The sequence below is a fragment of the Narcine bancroftii genome, chromosome 4, assembly GCF_036971445.1.
Source record: "Narcine bancroftii isolate sNarBan1 chromosome 4, sNarBan1.hap1, whole genome shotgun sequence".
Lineage (NCBI taxonomy): Eukaryota > Metazoa > Chordata > Chondrichthyes > Torpediniformes > Narcinidae > Narcine > Narcine bancroftii.
Window position 1 is genome coordinate 80,332,571 of NC_091472.1, and position 20,786 is coordinate 80,353,356.

Here is a 20,786-nt window from a genome sequence, read left to right on the forward strand (position 1 = left end):
CAGCATATATGACCTTGTGGCCTTGATTATTCCAGTACTTTTCTTGGAAGCTAGTAAAGGGATACCCTACAGTGTTAGGGGTGCTAATTATCTCTCTCAGAATGACGTCAGGTTTCTTGAATAGCTTGGTTGATCACACATATCCACCAAACTCTTTCTCGACCCATTTTCTTCAGGCATCAATGCATTTTTTGAAGTTCCATAACCTGAGCTTTCTGGAAAATGGACAAGCCTTGAAGGACCAACAGGTGAATCATTTGCACCACAGTGCTCATCGTCTGCTTCTCATAAGCACTTACAGTAATGCTGTGACTGCTCTGCTTTAACTCAGGGCAAAATGTAGCATTCAATACTGTGTAGTATCAAGTGTTTTTGGTTGGAATAGACTACCATCCTACCCACTTAAAATACTTATGATTTTGATCATTGTTGCTCATATAGGGTGGTTTAATAATTCATTCCTACCCTAAAAAAGAATCCACGCTGCTGAAGATCAAACTGCGCTGGGTAGGTCACGTCTCCAGAATGGAGGACTATCACCTTCCCAAGATCGTGTTATATGGCGAGCTCTCCACTGGCCACCGAGACAGAGGTGCACCAAAGAAGAGGTACAAGGACTGCCTAAAGAAATCTCTTGGTGCCTGCCACATTGACCACTGCCAGTGGTCTGATATCGCCTCAAACCGTGCTTCTTGGCACCTCACAGTTCAGCGGTCAGCAACCTCCTTTGAAGAAGACCGCAGAGCCCACCTCACTGACAAAAGACAAAGGAGGAAAAACCCAACACCCAACCCCAACCCACCAATTTTCCCTTGCAACCGCTGCAACCGTGTCTGCCTGTCCCACATCGGACTTGTCAGCCACAAACGAGCCTGCAGCTGACGTGGACGTTACCCCTCCATAAATCTTCGTCCGCGAAGCCAAGCCAAAAAAAAAGAATCATTGTAAGAACCTTCCGGAATCATTTGAGGTTTGTTCCATACTAAGGCTTTTTGTGTGCAGTTAGTGCTCCTAGATTCATATGAGCTATTATACTCAATGAGGTTGTAAAATAATCTAATTATTCAATGTTAGATTTAAATGTGGGTGCTGTAAGGGAATTGGGTATTCCCACAGTTTAGCAGGCATTGTCCTTCTCAAAGATAAAGTTGCAGGTGATGTTGAATTAATTTTCTGCCATTTTGGCCTAGTTTTCCTTCTGTATTGTTACTAGCAGGCAGGTAAATATTTGCAGTAGCCGGTCATTAGTAGAAAAACCATTACTGACACCTGCATAAAGATTCTTCACCTAACAGTCCTGCCAGACAATGTCTCTTGGCTTAAAATAGCAAAAAACACACAATTACTGATAAAACTCAAATGTCCACCTGAGTTATAAATAGTGAAAATGATAAAAGCTAAGGTTCAGTCTTTAGTTGCTTGATTTTCATAAGTGTCATTTTATTGCATCATCTCTGCCTCAGTTATGATATTTTAATCCACAATGTCAGGAATATCATGGAAAAATTAACGTGATTACTGCCCATGTGGTCATTTACACTGGGCACCTTTTTAAACTGCAAATACCCGAGTGCAACAGTCCCGGGAGTTGGACGTGCAGTAGAGTGGATAACTGTCAATGAATTTTTCTGGTACGATTTACACTGCAGGCTTCCTCCAAAAAGTTGTAGGGGTCCTGCAGGATAAATCGCAATGCAGGAATTAACTGAAAATTCCTGCATATTCCATTTTAGACTGCCCGTGTAGTGGCAAAATTCTTTGATTGTGCAGTCTAAAAACCCTAAATGATTATTTTTGATCTTTGATACTATATCTTGTTATTCAGTAGACTGAAATTAAGTACAATAGAAGGAGATTGGATGGACATGTAAGGGAGAATGAATTGGAGGGTTTCATGGAGAAAAAAAAGGAGGGCAAAGGATAGATGGGAGGTCTCTGCTAGAAGTGGGCATGGGCATGGATTAAGTGGCCTCATTCTTGGTAGTAATAAATTGGATCAAATTATGCATAATGGTAACTTTTGTTCTTATCTATGATTGTCATTTTAATTTCTTAAACCCCATGTAGAATGTAATTTAAAAAAAAAGGTCATAGAGTTACTGCTTTTTATTGGAGATCCATAAGAATCAATACTACTTCAGAGTTAATCATATGTATTCCAATCCATATTATTACATCAGAAAGGTATGTTGCAATTGCACATTCATTCCTATGCCATCATATATATGCAAAATGAAATGCTAATATTTTACATGATGGACATTGAAATTGAAATCAGATTTTTGGATTAGTTTTTCCATGTAGTCAATAACTTTGGAATGATAGGTGTAAACTATATTTTCTAGAGATAGGTGAAGAAAATTCTAGCCAATATTTTCATGATCAACCTATTTCTAAAAGTCATCCTTAAATTTGGGGACATGGTACCTCATTACTATTCCTAAAGTCAGGTTTAATGATCTGGAAAGTGGGTTGAAATCTCACATGGCATTGGAGGATTTAACTTTAGTCAAGTAATTAAATAACACTGAAATTAAAAAGCTGGTATTTGTATTAATGAGCCTTAAATTAAGGAATTGTAAAACCCTCAGTGAGTCACTAATGCTGTTCTTACCCAACCTTGCCTAAATATGATGACAGATTTATGGAAATACGGCCAGTATGCAACTACTGGGGAAATGGTTCTCAACTATATCAAAGTTGTGGGAACCACCTTACCTGCAAGCACTGAAGCATCCATCAAGCAGTTTAGCAAAAGTGGCAACGAGGATGGGGAAGAAATGTTGGCCTGACCAGTGACAATGGTATCACTGGAATGAACGAAAATAGACAGAAGTATGATTGAGAAATGTTATATTAGTGATATTTGTGAAACAGAAACTTAACTATTCAGAAAAGGAATTGTAAATGAACAGCAAAGCAAAATAATCCATGGGTTGTTTCTGGAGCAATGTTCAGTGCTGTATAGTATGAAGATGCCTGGGGATAATAGCATCTGCATTTTGTTTAGTACTTTGGAAGTGTTATTTTAAAGGTGATAATCTGTAAGGATTGTGTAATAAATACCAAGAAAATCTACACATTATTTGAAGTAAAAATACTTAACTGATATGTGAAAGCTCTAATTATCTTTCTGGCATAATAAGAAGGACGCAATTTGTAACTGAAATGGACATTACATTTAATGGTTACAAACATAAATGCCATTTATTTATTGACTGACAGTACAATTCACATTTCGAAGATTGAACCTTGATGCATGGTTTAAGTATTATATGGTCATAAGTAGATAGTTCTGAATGTAGATATGTTAACAAATTCAGTTTACAAATGGTTTGATGACAGCAAGCTGGATATTTTATCACTCTACATCAGCATGTCATTTAAATCAAATGGCAATAGCTTTATTGATTGTATTTGATGCAAGAAGGTATATTTAATGATTTGGGGAAGTGAATTCATAAACCAAATCTTGAATGATTAATATAATTAGGTATATAGGTAAACTGGCACAATACATTTGCCAAAATAATAATTTTATACATTTTAAAATAATTACTTTTTAACAGACATAAAAGATACGCTAAATACTTGTAATAGATTGTTCATATAATTATATTCTATATATCTTAGGCAGTCAAGTTTTATTCTGTATAATTTGATCATTTGTCATAAATGAAATCCAGTGCTAGATCTGAAAGAGTTAAACGTGGCCGAATATCATAAATATACTGTATTACTAAAATAATTGAATTGCCTTTGATGTTCCATGGCTCTAAATTTCTTTTCACTTAAAAGAATGAAACAAATCTATCTCAACGGTTTCGATGTTAATTAACCACATGAAATGATGATTAAAGCCGCTTCAGAACACCAACATTTTTTTACCAAATAAAAGCCATATTTCAGAATAAAACAATTAGTTCACGTAAAGCATTTCTGTTGTTCGTATTCTCTTCAGAATGAAATCAATGAGTATTGTTCTCTACTACATTTCACAGTAATAAACTCATCTGGAAAAACTCACGCTAGATTATAAACTTATACAAATCCGAAACGATGGGGTGATTAGATTATGTTACAGAAATAAATTCTGCCTGCAGTTTATTCACGTGCAAAGGTAATTATTGTAGGAGGGTATTAGCGTGTCTATAAAAGTTTTGGATAAAATGTTAGAAAACATTGCGCCTCTGAAGAAGACGGTATTGTACCGTCTTCTGTTGCCTTCCCTATTGGGGAGATTGTTACTCATTTCAGATTTTGCATGGTTAAGCAACATTCGACTGCAATATCTCGACGGAACGTCAAAAATCCACGACGAAATGTAGTCAGGGGATTTTCTAGGCCTGCGCTGCTCTGTTCCGAAGCAACTGCGGTGGCAGGAAGTCTGCAGATGCAGCCTCCAAACACAATATAGTGCAGAGGAATTTTAAAATGAATGTATCGACCTCACGCCAAAGTCCTTGAAGAACCGAAATCGGGCTTCTTCGAGTAACTGGAACATTAGACATTTACATTAATTAGATTTATTTAGATATGCGTGGGTGAAGAAACTGAATTTTACAAATATCAATAGGCATAACTCATGGTATAAAGATCGGATATCCAAAACTTCATGAATACTTATTGTCATTCATTTATTTTTGAATATTCCGGTACAGACGGGAATCGCCTATTAACATATTTTGCAAAATTGCCTTGAACTGATAGGAGCAAGGCAAACTGCTACTTTTAAAGCCATATATTATGAAAATTGCTGCCCGTAATTATTGTTTGATCTATTATAGATGAAAAAAGGCGACGATTAATTAATGTAAAATATTTTCAATAAACGCGCCATTCCCAATGAATATTCAGCACTGACACCTGTATAAGCCAGAAAGGCAGCAAAAGCCGATACAAAGAGAAACAGGAATATCGTTGTTTTATGTCTGGGCCAATATTTACATATTGATTAAACGGATTGATACGGATGCAACGACTGCACATGTATTCTAACGAGTGATGGACATTCACCGACAAATCGCATTAATATCGATTGGTGAAAAGAGTTTGTATTAACAAAAATAATGAAATGTAACGAGATAAGTCCAAATGATTCGATACAAATATCCGTCGCTTTGAATTTCCAAAAGAAAACAACACTGTTTGAATTCGAATTGTTATTAATAATTGTTCAATAATTTCATGGAATGTTTCGCCTGTTCAGCATTTGTTTTTAGACGTATCACAGCTTTAAATAGAACAGCTCAGCACCACGACTGGAATGGAACAGTCACCCCCGCAAGAAAGTTAACAAGTGACAGGTCACAAATCTCCACCGCCGCGTTTTAATGCCTTTATGATCGAAATCAGTCAGAAATAGGGAAGTGGCCCGTGCAGTTTCAGTTCTTTACAAATAATTGTGAAGTTCATCGTTCAGATCAGATTCTGTAAATAAAAGCTTAAACTGCAGTCGTCGATATTAAGCTCAACAAGTACACGGAATAGACATGATACCGAGTTCGTTGGCTGGTTCTTATTCGTTGTTGGAACCTCCCAACGGCGTGTTGTCGGAGGGGGGTGGGTGTTGGTGTTGTGTCGATGCCCTGCAGACGGCGCAAGAGATTCAGCCTCAGAGAGGATGCGAGAAGTGATAAGGATCGGACTCCACCGTCGCCAGTCCGAGATCGGACACTCTTTGGCAACCGGTCCATTTTATTGGTGGCATTTTTAACCGTTTATTTACACGCCGCTCTGTAGGACTGGCTTCTGCCTTCTTAAACCCTTCAGCTTAAGCGAAATAAAGGTAAAGACGGACGTATACTTCACTCCGTCGTCGGGGATGTGGTAACACTTCAACTTCTTCCCCGTTAACGTGAGAGGTAAACATGAAACAATTCCCAGAAGAAATGGGGGAAACCCGCTTACTTGTTATCCCGGCCTGACTCAGAGTTCCCAACAGCGTAAAAAGCAACACACTCACTCTCTGGGGCGCTGATAACTCTATTGCAGGTTTAAAATGCTCGTTATATGTAGATAATGATAAGTTCGACGTGAAGAGGATTTGTAAAGACTTCCATAATAAGTTGACGTGTACAACTTTGCTGGAAATATTATCAATGACTCTTCTTGTCAAAATGGTTTAGAGGAAGGAGCACGGCATTTGTCCCACCGACTTTCCATGAATTATCTTGTCTCTTGTCCTAATTTTAAGAATAAGGCCAGAATTCAATAACGTTATGACCGGACACTCAACCTCATCTTCAGTTAGATCTTCTTCATTACGATCGTAATGCGGTTTTATAATGAATCGATATCTTTAACCTGACGATTCGCAGCTTTGAAACGCCGATTATGAACTTCCCGATGGTCTGTCCATTTTTTAAAATTGTTTTTACATCTGGATTGCAATGTCCTCGTATTTTTTTTTAAATGGTGATGTGTCCAGTTAAAGAGCGGCGGGTCTAAACGTTGAGGTACCACCCTCCTTGGGGATACCGCCTGGACAAGTAATTTCTTGGAAAAAGTCGCTCCTGGATTCCTGAAAGCATTTCGGTCTTGAGCTGGAGAAATGTTGCTGTTGTGTAACCTGCGTTGACCTCCAGCTGACACAGGGAGTGGACAAGGGAGTCCTCTGTTTAAAGAGACGTTTCAACCCCCAACCCCCCCACCTCAAACCTTTAACAAATACAAAGCGCTGCTGAGCCATTCGAAATCTGCCAAATGAAAAACAGTCTACTGCGTTAACCAAAACGATCAGGTTTGTTTAAGTCCATACTAAATGGAGAAACTGTCAGGCTTGTCAATAAAGGCGACACGCGCCTGATATCGCTGTACATTTACAGCGGATTAAACTTTATATCAATATTCAGAGGAGTTTATGAATGAAGAGAGTCAAGGTTGTTTGCTGGAAAGCAAACCTCAGGCGCAGCTGAAACACGACCAAGGGAGAGGAAACCTTTAACAATGTTTCACAGTGTGAAATCTCCAGCCCTGCTCGGAGTCCTGGCCACATTATTCCCTGAACTAATGACCTTGATTAACTTCACATGAATTTCTCTCTTTTTGTCCTCTCTTTTTTTTTCTCTTCGCCACCTCCCCCTCCCCCCAGCTTCCCTTTACTCTGCTTCCAGCTCTTTAGCTCCTCGATTGCCATCCAACATTTTCACTCTAGCAGGCAGGGGGAATCTGAGTGGGACAAAGTCAGTTTGGGTTGATCCTGCCGAGTGGCGGGTAGGCTTTTGCCCGAGACCCACCCCATTCCCCTCCCAACCCAGCACGTCAACGCGCGCACGTTCACACACTCACTCTCTCTCTCACACATACACACACACACACACACACACACACACAGACGTTTCAATACATCCGATAATCTAAATCCCAATGTACTGAAAATAGGGGAAAAAAACTAATACTGAACCATTGAAGTCGGGTTCAACTGCTAAAAGATCATTTTAATAAATTGAACATCTCCAAACTGACCATTATTTTATTTGTACACCAAGTGTATTATCGATTAGATAAATATAGGAAATGTTTATTTTTAAGTTAAATCGTTATACTATGAAATTTACGCCTGAATATGTATTTTAAACTGTCATGTATGCGCACACGCATACATTCTGTATGCAGCACGTACATTCTGTTTAAATAGATAGTTGGATAGATAGATAAGCATTTAAAATGTAACTGTGGTAAAAATCATTTCCTGACAAATGTTGACATGGTTGTTACATTCCAAAAAGTAAATTAAAAGTCTATATATACGAGCAAATTTTAAAAATAGTCATTATAGAGGGTGACTAAAAGGGCTTCTGTTAAATAACTGGCATACGTAATATGAAATACATTGAAAACTGTTCATAGGAGTCGATACACCTTTAAATTGCCTGTTGCGTTATTGCGATATTGTTGCACGTAAAAATAAGAGACCAACAATATTTTAATTCTAGTTTTATTGTCGCTCCCTCTCCTATTTACTTTTCAGTTTCGCGGCATGATAAATGATGTGACGATTAATCTATCACAAAAGTTTGACAATGCGCAATATTGGGAGTTACAGCAGATTTGAAAGTTTCGTCTGTTTCAATGGAGGTTGATGTTAGAGCAAGTAGTTATTTTTATGGTCATTATATTGGATGGTCGGAGAAACCAGACTCACGACGTTCCCAGTCCCTGGCTCCATCCCGCCGCCCCGTTTTCATCCTGTAACGACTGTATATTTTTTTAAAATCCCCTCTAGACGAGGTTCAAATAAATAACCTCATATCACTTACATTCTAAAAGCAAGTCGTTTCCAAACTCGAGTAAAGAGAAAGGATAGAAGGGAATAAATACTAATTGATTTGGATTTTTAAAAAACTTGCTGTTTCAATGTAACGCGCGGTATTTCTGATTTTTAATACATTATTTGAGGAAATGAAAGAAAAGGTATCTTCCTACCTGAGACACTCGATTTCTTTTAATACGCGCGAGGGTCAGATTTGGATCTGCAATAATTTTCTGTTCATACGCAGGAGTCCGTCAGAATTATGGAGATTGCACGTTAACGCTGATATGCTATTTAATTATATTTAAACAAATAGTAGGTGATTCTGATTTAAAATGTTTTGCAATCAAAGGATCATCGCTTGTATCTTTCACTGTCTCAAGCAAACATTGTTCACCACTGCTGAAGTTTTTGGCTCTGCAACTTTTAACAATGGAGGTTCACTTTTTGTGAGTCAGTTATTTTATTTCATGTGTTTTCCCTCCTTTCCTGCCAGTTGTCCAGGATCTTTGACACGTCTTTTTTTTTACACACAGGTTTTATAAAGCAAAATCGAATGAAGTTTTAACCAGCATAATTAATCAGGTGTAGCACCAACAAAGAGCAAAGAAAACTCTCCTTTTGCAGAAGAAAGTTATTTTGATAGATAGGCTGAGAAGGGGTTGCTCTGAAGAGCTGGAGAGGGTTTTTTTTGGACCGAAGTGAAGCTGGTGGGATTCAGTCAATATTGAAATGCGAGTCCGCCCCATTCATCAGTTTAAGCCAATGAACCAGGCAACTAAGGACTGCTGTGATGATCGACAGTTCTGCAAGCCAATAGAATGACGGCGTTTCTGCGCCGCTCTTTGATTGGAGGTTGGTTCCAGCTCCAGCGCCCACAGAGCTCCGGGCTAGCTCATTTCCCTGTTAGAAAAGGGGTGGGGGAGACAGAGAGAAAGAAATGCAGATTGTAAGTGACCACAACTTTCTGCATCAGGCGCATATTTCGCAAAACACCTTTGTAAAGTAATATGAGCCAATTGAAGCAACGGGATGTACGCACAGTTATTGACTTGATCTACAATCAGCAATCGAAAGTGACAAGGAATAGTAAAATATATTGAACTAATAGTATGGAACAAATGAACATTCCATTCTGGGAAACCGGTGGATCGCTTCTGAGACTGTCATAAACCAGTCCGCCGAAAAAATTTGCAACAACGTAGAATAGAATATTTTTGCAGAATAATATTTGATATACAATAGCATTACTTCATTAAAACATTTTAAATCGAAACAAACCACAAAAGAAACAACTCTATAATCTGGCCACGTTGAAACACCAGAAAGTGCGACCATGCTGCAGACATTACCTTTCTCCTAATGCCAACTATTCCGAGTGTTTTCGCCACTTCTACTCAATTGTTTCACAGCCTGGAATAAAGAATCAAATAATAAGTTTGCAGTGAAAAGAAAGAAGGCATAGCAAAATTGATATTGTTCTGATGTCTGCGGGGAGACAGAGTTCGCTGAGGATTATCAGCCTAGTATTCAGTTTTACAACCATGTTTTTCATTGTAAACTGTACAGCTTTCCAACTTGAGTGAAAAATGTGTACCTGCAGGATGGTGTGGTTTGCATTGCCTTTGCTCGATTGACTGTGTGTGTGTGTGTGTGTGTGTGTGTGAGAGAGAGAGAATCTCCAGCGCTCTCTTTTCCTCTCCCTCTCTTCCCCCCTCTCTCTCCCTCTCCCCACCCCTCCTGTGTATGAGAGATGAGGTAGTCCGGTGCGCATTGTGTAAGACGCGACCTGTTATGGCCACCACTGCTTCCGGGTTCCAGCATTCTCTCCAAATCCACCTCTGGTTCTGCAACACTGGGGCAGCGGCACCGGGCCCTTTAAAGAGCTCCAAACTCCGAGGAGAGTGAGATTCACCGCGCAGCATCTCTCCGAGACGCAGGGCGCTCGCAGCCTCAGTGCCTACACAAGGCGATCCGGAGCTGGACTCCTCCGGGCAGATCTCGCTGCCATCACTAAGGTGTCCCCCGACCAGTGGAAGTGCACGGCGGATCATCATTCATTCACTACCTTGACAACCTTGCCTTGATTGACAGCTAGAGTGGCAAAAAGCCATGAGACTCGCCAGTTTTGTTTGAGGGGCGCTTTGCTCGCTTTTGGGGGACGAGATTCTTTATCCACCGAATTGCTGGGGTGAAAAAATAATATCTACCTATCTATATACTGTATATATATCAATATTTCGCTGATCGTAAATATTTCCCCTGAGTCCATCCAAGTGAAGCCGAAGACGCTGGGGCTGCTCATCGACAAGGATCTTGTCCTGGCTTTGGAGTGGCGTGTTTATCCCTTTTTGATATTGGCCCTATAAGTGTTGAGCTGAAAGTGCCACAGAAGGCGAAGGCTTCGAGAAAGGCCGATGGCGCAGAGGGTAAGTATTTATGGTGCAGTTTATCAAACAATTGCCAAACGCAAGTTGCGGGTGGATTCGACCACACGGCGCGGTACTTAGTGGCTGCGAAAGCCGTTCACGTAAATTTGTGTGTCCCGTTCTGTCAAGAACTTCGAGAATAAAGTTGTAGAGTGTGTTACGTAGTTTAAAGTTTGTCGAAATGCTGATTTCCCTCCCCTCTCTCTTTTTGTTGTCGTGCAGTACGATGAAATCTCACATTACGGTGGTATGGATGGAGTAGGGATACCGACTACTATGTATGGTGATCCTCACGCCCCCAGATCTCTGCAGCCCGTCCACCACCTCAATCATGGGCCGCCGTTACACAGTCACCAATACCCGCACACAAACCATGGTAATGCAATGCCGCCAAGCATGGGATCCTCAGTAAACGATGCATTAAAGAGAGATAAAGATTCCATTTACGGGTGGGTTCGCTGGCAAATTTTATCATTCTTCTTAAAATTATTTCTGATCTGCGGCAGAGGATGTGTGACACGATATTTTAATTTTAGAAGATACTTTAATTAACATGTGGACCACAAAGGTCTTTGAGATTTAATTTATTTTTTTTATGGAAGATCATTAATATTCGAATAATGAGTAGGTTTAATTTAATTTGCATTTGTGGATCATCGCTGATGATGTTTGCTAAACATTTTTTTGCTTGTGATTTTTCCCTTCTCAAAGGATTCTGAAATTTGGCGTCCAAAATGGCTGCTTAAAGTTTACTTCTGGGGCATTTAAACTACCAAATTTTCAAAGATTTTGTTGACGTTAATCGATACGGTTAGGAAAGTAATGTTGAATGCTTTAGAGATGAATGCTTCTCCAGTTACTATTTTTGCCACCATTTGCGACTGTAATTTATATGTAAAGCCAGAAATCAACAAGTATTTCTTGCTGAAGTTCTTCGCGTTGTTTCTTACCACTCATAATAAATTCTTCCTCTACTTTCTTATGCTGTTTTGACGTTCAATCCTCTCTTGCAGACATCCGCTGTTTCCTCTTTTAGCACTGATTTTTGAGAAATGTGAATTAGCAACTTGTACTCCACGAGAACCGGGGGTGGCAGGCGGAGACGTCTGCTCCTCCGAGTCTTTCAATGAAGATATAGCAGTGTTCGCTAAACAGGTCAGCCAGCATTCATGTCAACTTCAATCTTAAGACCGTTTACAAACAACTACCAGTAATTTAACTGGCGAAACTAATGTTTCCCCTGGACGGCAGCGTGTCTCGTGAAACCTACAGAAACCTTGGTACGCTAGCAAAATAATTAAAGGATATTGCATATTGGTAACAAAATTGAACTACCGGAGAACAAGTTCGAATCGGAGCATATTGTGTCCGAGACTGCAAATGCCAGTGGAAACATGGTCAGTTTAACTCAATGAAACAAGTATGTTTGTACAAGAAGCTATTTCATATCTTAGTGTTTCTTTTTTAAAAAAAACCAGTAACTTATTCACTGTCCAAACAAAAAAGTTTCAATCCTTATGCTAGATAAACAAAACATATCCTACTTTGTATATGTAATATTAAAGTGCACTAAATGTAAACAAAACTTTAGAAATCTGTTTGAACTCATTGATTATGACTAATGCTAAAATGATTAGGCGATCACTGTTATTATATTCTCACTTTAGATCCGAGCAGAGAAACCTCTTTTCTCTTCCAACCCTGAGCTGGATAATTTGGTAAGCCTGGTTAGTTTTTTTTTAAGAGAAAGGAAATGGAAATAACTTTGTAAACGCGTTCTATTAAAACCAAAGAAAACTATCAGCAAAGTTCATGTGCATCTTTGAAAATAATTTCGAAATTCATCGCGATGTGTTCATTTCAATACGGTCCATGGTTTGGGAAATTAGTCATCAAGGATAAAAGTAGTTACAATCCACTGCAAATCCGTGTTTTTGATTTTATGATAGCATTGACTGTCACAGGCGATAACCATCGCGTTTAGTTATTGTGTGGCTGTCACCCTATTTAAGATGATGTGCGATTTTAATTTTTTTTCTGCTGCGCGTCCGTCTCTCTCTCTGTCTTTTTCTCTCTCGCTCTCTCTCTGTATGATTGTATCAGTCAATGTACAGGACTCCCCGGTTTCCACCGCTCCTACCCCAAAACTGGAAGTCCACTAATGTAAATCGCGATCGAGAATTTAGAGTTGCTTTTGGTGCAATCACGGCCCAAACCTTAACCAATTTCCAACGCTTTAGAAATCAAAGTTTGGACTTGGACCTAATGTTGTGCTCTGACAGCTGTGTGTGCGTTCGGGGTAAACTTTTAACGTTGAAATCAGGACATACATGGGAGGAGAAAAATAAGTAGACATTGAATTATATTATTACTGCTCGACCTCCTGATTCTTTCCTTTCGTCCTCATTCACCGCCCCAAGACACGCTCAGATGAATATAAACACAAGAGTACACTCATTTAAAAAATCCAAAATGTTTGGAATATTAACGCCCTTTGACAGATCAGCTAGTAGAATTAGCAAACACGCGATCCATTTTTTTTTTAGTATGTCCTGGGCGCTAATGGATGTTTACATTTTTGCTTTCAGATGATTCAAGCCATACAAGTATTAAGGTTTCACCTTTTGGAATTAGAGAAGGTACTTTTTTCATGTTCTTTCTTATAAGAGTATGTTCCAAGTAATTCTTAGTGCGAGTAGATTTGCATAACTGTCTTGGTTTCTGCCCCATTGCAATTAGTGTCAAAGCCAATGCTGGCGCACATTTCTCTTGCTGTTTAATTACAATTTATGCCACTAAAACCCTGACCACAAACGCCCCGGCGTTTTGTTCATTTTTAATCTCGGGGTAGGATTTAATTTTGATAATCTTTTAACATAAATCCTCTTTTTCCTTTTGAGGTTAAACATTTTAAACAGTCGAAAGGCGAAACAATCTGCCGATTATGACTAATTAGATAGCAAATCATAATATTTTGTCCTATTAGTCCACGGGGAATATTTTAATGCAATATAAAAGGCGATATCATACACGTGTGGCGGAAACTGTGAGCGTCGCGTATTTATTTTGTCAGGCTTAAAATCTGCTCTGCCTCACCACAATAAATATAATTATTTGAGGACTCTGATTGTGTGTATATGAGGGCTAACCAGCGATAGACATCTGGGCCATATTCAAATTCTGCTCATCTCCTTTGTGCCTTCACAGTTCCTCAAAGGTTATAATGAAATAACTAGATGAAATTAAACTGTTTACCTTAAATGTCACTCATGCAGGTCAATCCTCTAATGGCCACAACCCGGGAGCAGATGAATTTAACACGGGTGTTGAATATGTTGTATCTGTGAATCATCTTGTCACTGTCAATTTTCAGCGATATCTCTATTTTGCAGAAGTTATTCCAAATTCTTGATGCGTATGTCTCTGGAGGATAATTGTAATGTTCCCCAGTGCTTCCAACTATTTTGAAGCTTCATGTCATAGGCCGAGCGTGCACTTGTCACTTCCATTTGGGTCTTTATGTTTTCGCCTTCTTATTTTCCACTCCCTCCAATTCTAGGTGCACGAATTATGTGACAATTTTTGCCATCGGTATATAAGCTGCTTGAAAGGGAAAATGCCCATCGATTTGGTTATTGATGAAAGAGAAGGCGGCTCGAAATCAGACAGCGAGGAAATCACTCGATCGTCCTCTGTTAACATTACAGATCAGGTATGGAACCATTGGATTTGCATTCGGAATGATTGCTATGACTATATAGCTCTTTATTATTCCCCGTATCTAGAATATGAGACGGAACTCAGTTGGGTACGCGGCAGGAGTGCCTTCACGGGTGATGGCTGGAAAGTTGTCGCTTTTCAGTTTTATTTCTTTGTAGATTAAAAAGGGTAACAATTGTTACTGTCGAGGCCGCATGGAGAAGGAGACGCGGTGTGTGTGTGTGTGTGTCTGTGTGAGTGAGTGAGATGAAGCTAGCCGGCGCTCGGTGAGTGGAGGGAGGCAGTTGCAAAGTTTCTTCACTGAGATGGGGGGGGGGGGGGGATTCCCAGAGCAGAGCCACTCGTTGCAGGCGGCGTGTGGGCTGATATTATTAGACCGCACGAAGTTCGGAGAGAAGCGAATTTCACGATCGCTTGCCAAAAAGTAGACTCTACATTTGAAAATAAATAATTTGGTCTTAAAGAGTGGCGAACTCCTTTTAGATTTAATTCCCCCCATCTAACGGTGGCTCCGCTTTAGCGCAGGGGAAAGGGGCGGGGATCTGTTGAAATGCCCGTCCGCCCAAGGCGCAACGGACCCGGCGAGAGTCTCTGCAGAGAGTCGGAGCCATGGGAACGTTCACCGCCGCTCGGGTTAGGTTATACAAAAGGATGGGGGCCCGGGCAGCAGCGACCATCAACTGCAATGCTCTCTCCAGTGGTCTGATGCGAGGATGAAAAGCCGCACAGACCGTTCGGACTCGAATCCACGGGTTATTTCATTTTGATTCTTCCTCCGTGGGAGTGCAACCCACCAGCACCTCTCTCCACCACGCTAAATGTGTTTACTTTTCGCGGCCAATAAAGGGTTGAATAGATTTAAATAGAACGCCCTACTTTTCCAAGGGGTTATTTGTCGAGCTCCTCATATGAGAGAGCAGAGCTCACAAAACATCTCAAAAAAGCTGGGTCAATGTTGCATTGAAATATTATTAAAACGACCAGAAACTGGCCCGCGCCTAAAATCATGGCAATGAGACGGTTAGGTCAGACTAACCACAGCATTAGAATATGTTTGGATGTCTAATTATTTCTTATAGTGTTCCAAGACGGAAAGGTAATGGGAAGCTCTCAAAAAATGTGCGTGATTTTTAAGTCAAATACGCTCTTCTGCAGTTTTCTTAACAATTTTTTGGGGGGGGGGGGACGCGCTTGTGTTACTTTGGGGGAAAATTTGCACGGTAGTTTGTTTTGAGCGCCGCTGTGAATGTTAAATCGCCACGTACATTCTGTTAAAAATCTTTTGGTTCAGGGTCGGGACCTCACTGAACATGAGAGCTATCTGCGGGGAAAAAAAATACAGATTGCCGGAGGGCAAGAGTGAAATCAACACGTTAATTGCCCCGAAAATTAAGATTTATACTAGTTTTCTACAGCGAATAGTTAATAATTGTATGTCCTGACTTTGCACACAGCAGAAATCAGGCTTATTTGCAACCGAGGTTTCGATTTCACAAGCACGCGTTTGTTAAGGGAAGTTTTTATTTAAACTATTATGTAAAAATAAGAACAGGTCATGAGAAAAAAGTTGGGAAGGCGGCGGCCGTGGCCTCTCCCTCCCCTATCGCTCGCTCTCTCGTATCTTTTGGGAAAGATTCCATGCCTCTGCGCCTCTGGCAGCAATTCGTGACTTTCCTGATGTGTCACCTCCTGGGCAAAAATAATGTCATGTGTTCTCCCCGCCACGCCAAAAGACCGGCCGGTATCTGGTATGCCTCCACCCTTCGTGGCGCTTCTCTGTGGAGTGGAGTGCTTCGAGCTGGATAGGGACCTCACCCTTGGTTTGGTCTGTCACTGGGCTGCGGGCGAGCAGAGCCGCACCACTCTTGAATGTGGCTGATCCGGTTTCAGACCTCGGCTTCGATGGAAACCTCCAACACACATTTGATCCATCAAGGATCACGTGAGCTGAGGTCTCTTGGCTACCTGGAGAAAACAGCTAAAAAGTCCCACAAAATGAAAGGTGGTCAGTGTAACTTGCGCATTGTCTTTTCCCCTTGAATTGTGCTCATTCCATTTCGTGCCCTCAACTCTCCTCGCTGCTTGTTTAGAAATGGGCAACTGGTTTGCATCTAAATTGGAAGCTGATTCCCAGACGTTATTTCAGTATTTTCTTTTGTTTCCCTCCCCCACCCAAAAAAAAAGCCACTGAGCAAAAACAAAATGGGATTTCTCAAAATTGCTCACTTCAGCGCTTTTGTTTGATTCAGTTAGTATTGCTTCAGCTTTATTTACTTTTTTTTCTGGGCCTTTCCCAGTGCATGTCTTTACTCGCTGGTTTCAGGTTCCTGCATCAGTCCATCTTACCTGTTGATGCATTGGCTGGTAATGCCACAGAGCCCATCCTAGCCATTGGTACATGACTGGCACTGCATTTTGACCCAGATTGTTCATTGTGAATTCTGACAATGGTACATGACCTCAAGCTATCCATTCTTGCATTGACTGGCACTGCTGTGCGAGTCACACTGCCCATTGCTACAGTGACAGACTGTCCTGTGTTTCCATCTCTTGCTGTTCGCGTAAGGGTCACAGTATTCGGTGCCTATTTTTCGCAATCCAATTGCATCCCCAGTGTTGTTCTCATGCTTGTCCCGGGGTTGTTGAAGTTTCCCACTCTCTCAGCAGCTTGATCCCTCTCGTTCTTCATTAAAGTTACTATTGCCGCATGGCATGTCCTACTTAAAAAAACCCAAAAGCAAACAATAGCGATTTCAGAGCAGATATACTCTGATCATTATCATTGTTGTATTGTGTGAACTATACATATTTTTACTGTGCTTATTTTTACTGGGTTGTGGAGAGAAGACGGAGCCAACAGTAGAGCCATATATACTTTAGTAGGCCTTGTTCTGTGATGTCAGTTAATAAAATGTTTTAACATTTAGCATGAATTGACTTTGCATAATATGATTTAGATATTGAATAATTTAATCCGGGCAGTTCTAATGATGACATATATCACAAGAATAAAATTCATATGCCTGAAAAAGGTCAGCCGGTTTTTGAGTTGGAATTTGTACCTATAACTTTAAGGCTTCTTGATTTTTTTTTCACCTTTTCCAATGTAGTAGCTTTGTTGAATAATGCAGTGTAGTAGACATCCACTGATTGTGGAATTGAATGTATGTGGAATCTCCCGACTGATATGACAGAGTATATTCCAGTTGTAGACTAGTTGGGAGTGAACTTCCAAGTTTTCTAATGTGTCTCTATAAAGGGAATGTTTGAATACTCAAAAGTGTTTTAACAATGAGGAAATTAAAATAACACACAAGAGGAAATAAATTCTCTTATTATCATTATGCAGATGGTAACTTTAAAGTTAATGAAAGTTGTGATAAATGTTTCAGTTTGTTCCAATAAGAATTATTCTGTGAACTTAAATACAATGTTGTCACATAGCATAAAAGCTTTGTTGTGAATTTGTGGCCCAAGGTTTGTTCAATGATAACTTGCCAATGGATTAAATTCATAAGAGCTGCTTGGCTTAATTAATATTTATTTTCTCAACAAGTTATAGACAAATATGGACTTGTAGCCTCCTGATTTTGTGTAAAATCCTCAATACAAAATACCTCTAGCCTTGTATACACACCCTTTGTATGGTTGAAGTAAAACCCAGAATAATCCTTGTAAAAATGTATCTTCTCAAATTCATAGAGAATAAATTGTACTCCATCAAAATCAGGTAGCAAATAATTTCAAATGCTTTTTAACTATATTTGCACCATTATTTTTCCAATGATTCATCTTGCTTTCTTTGCATTTTGTGCATTTCATGATTTATTTTATTTATGTCGAATTGTAAGGAACTGTAAATGTGAGATTTTATCCTATTATCATTATTCAATAGCCAGCAGTTGAGATCACACTTTTTTTCTTGGACCTTAAGTATTTTTATTTAATATGGAAGTTGACTATAAAAATTAATCTATCTTAAATAAACATTTTGTTTATTCCAGCAGTTAAAAGTTATGAAAATTGTAATTTCATTGTAATCTGATTCCCTGCTTTGAACAACCTTACATTTTACAGTCTGTGGAGTTTACATGGGAATTAACTTGAATAGTGATTAATAGAACTAAGTACTGTACTAGTATTTTCAAATGTTGTTGCAATGTTTGTTGTTAAGACTTTTTCTTGTCATTTTAGATATTATTTTAAGCAATAAAATTTTAAATCGATCAATATTAGTGTCAGATGACCAAATACAAATTTATAACCGTAGGCAATATTATGGTTGGTGAAATATTTAGAGCTTTTGCCCAAGTAATATGTTGCATTTTAGATAACATTGGGTTATCATGTTATATTATGTCTATACCTCAATAGCCAGTGGACCTCACTATGTGTCATAAATGTGGCAAAACAGGTAGATAGATGCATGTGATGCTCCTTATGAGAAATAATCCCAGAATATTATTTGTTAAAAGCTTGAACTTAAAATTAATTTTGAATGGAATCTCTTCTGGATCGACCTTTTATTTCTCCACATTTTGGGGAGTAAACATGGGTGAACATTCTGATTTAACTGGCTTGCTAATAGTTAGGATTGGGTGGTCATCTCAGAGAGTTTTATTTTATATTTAAGATATCTGAGTATTGAATCAGATATCTGAAATATATTTAAACATGCTTAAGTTGTTAGTTTTGTGTGGTGGTGTACTCTTTTTGGTTTTCATTAGTTTATATGGAAGTATGTTTAATGGAAAAGAGCTGGGGTCTGGAGAAGGTTACATGGAACCTTGGAAAGTTCCAAGTTCCATGGAAAGTATTTTGATAAAAGGGTTCTGCTTATTTTCACAGCACAATGGAGAAAATAGTTTGCATAAAAACTATTCTCATTTTACATCTTTGTTCATTTATTATTTCATTTGGCATAAAACTTATTCCACTTGTTAATTTTCTGTTTTTTTTGTTAGGTTTCTTCATGGTAGAAAACGTAGTCATCCTTTTTTGCTAAGTTCGTGGCAGATTTCAGTATTCATTTTCATGCTTGTTTGCTTTCCTATTTTCTGTTATGATCTGATCTTGTTGAGAGTTGAACATACACATTCACATATGATAATTAGTGCTTTGTGACACGGGCCAAAACCTCAGCTTCATTTAAAAAAAAATTTAAACATCCACGTGTAGATTACAAAATTAAGAAATTTCAATTTGACATTTGTAAATCAGACCATGTTCTTGCAACCATTTATTGTGCAAAGTGCGATGCTTCTTGCTGTGCAGTTTGCAGCTTCTTGGCTACTTTCTGCATTGAAGATATTCTGCAATTGGTGCCACAGAGTGATCCAGTTTTTACAGGCTGAACCGATCAAAGCAAGGGGCATTGTTTCTGATTAATAATCTTTGACATCGCTGTTATTTTTATGACTTACTGTGAAGGGAAAATTTGAAATGTAAAATGTAACCATGACAGGGTAACAATGGTCTTTTTAAGTTGAATATTTTGCATTTAGGCCATAATTTGATTTAATTTTTAATTCAGTTTATCCACAAAGTAAAATAGAATAATTTTTAAAATCAAATTTGCAAAAAAAAATGTTACTGCATATTAATATCATGTAAAGTATATTCTGGTCATTTGATGCTCATTATACAGCAGTACTGAATGATATATGTCTTATTGCAAGACTGATACTTTAATTTAGTTTAATTGCTGTTAAGGACCATGGAGGTTTTACCTCTGGTTATTTGCTTTCAGGAAGTTAAATAAGTTAGACAGGCTCGATGGTAGTGCCAATTGTGTGTGGTGTATTGAAAAGTGCTACGTCAAAGGGTTAATTGGCCATTTCTCATTGTAGGCTTTCCAATATTTTAAACTGAGAGTGCAGAATTGCCCCCTTATTAAATTAAAACTATTGATCCTAAATCTGCAGCATTTGTCTGACAGTATTTTTTTGTTGAAGCTTGTTATCTATTTCGTGACTGGTACCATTTGTATTTGAGCTCTTGCTTTTGAAGGTTGACTCATGACTTGTGAACTTAAAAATGAAAAACTTGGATTCTAATGTTTACTTCTGGAACAAAATTACTTCAGAAAAAATAAATAGTTGCATTGGACATTTCTTAATCAGACATGTTTCGTTAACTACCTTCCAAATTTGTTTCATATTTAACATACATCTTTGCCTTAGCATTCCACAAATTCTATCATATATTGCAATATTTTAGGATGAAAAATAGAATTGAGAAATTACCCCTGATGTATAATTACCCATAAATTATTGCCTTTTGTTTTATGGAACTTGTTCTCTAAAGCATTATCCAGAAGACCTGGTTTGCACAATGTTTCTAAATTTGTCCCGCACTGTGGAAGGTAGCATGGAGCATGATGC

At 38.9% G+C, this 20,786-nt stretch overlaps 1 protein-coding gene and 1 long non-coding RNA gene across 4 annotated transcripts in view; one reads left to right on the forward strand and one right to left on the reverse strand.

The window, feature by feature from the left end:
• Positions 1 to 7,422: 7,422 nt before the first annotated feature.
• LOC138760736 (uncharacterized) lies at positions 7,423 to 9,946 on the reverse strand. Its single transcript, XR_011355840.1, has 3 exons — positions 9,852 to 9,946; positions 9,607 to 9,667; positions 7,423 to 9,157 (listed from the first exon to the last, which is right to left on the reverse strand). It is a non-coding gene; the product is annotated as an uncharacterized lncRNA (long non-coding RNA).
• A 115-nt stretch (positions 9,947 to 10,061) lies between these two features.
• LOC138760735 (homeobox protein Meis1) overlaps positions 10,062 to 20,786 on the forward strand; it is a 234,900-nt gene continuing 224,175 nt past the window's right edge. The window contains exons 1-6 of one of the 3 annotated variants that reach the window (XM_069931757.1): positions 10,062 to 10,683; positions 10,906 to 11,132; positions 11,697 to 11,838; positions 12,351 to 12,401; positions 13,272 to 13,322; positions 14,243 to 14,395. In XM_069931757.1, coding sequence (XP_069787858.1) covers positions 10,672 to 10,683; positions 10,906 to 11,132; positions 11,697 to 11,838; positions 12,351 to 12,401; positions 13,272 to 13,322; positions 14,243 to 14,395 — 636 coding nt within the window. In that variant the 5' untranslated portion in view covers positions 10,062 to 10,671. The remainder of the gene's footprint in view (positions 10,684 to 10,905; positions 11,133 to 11,696; positions 11,839 to 12,350; positions 12,402 to 13,271; positions 13,323 to 14,242; positions 14,396 to 20,786) is intronic. The other 2 variants (XM_069931758.1, XM_069931756.1) reach the window with 2 other exon arrangements.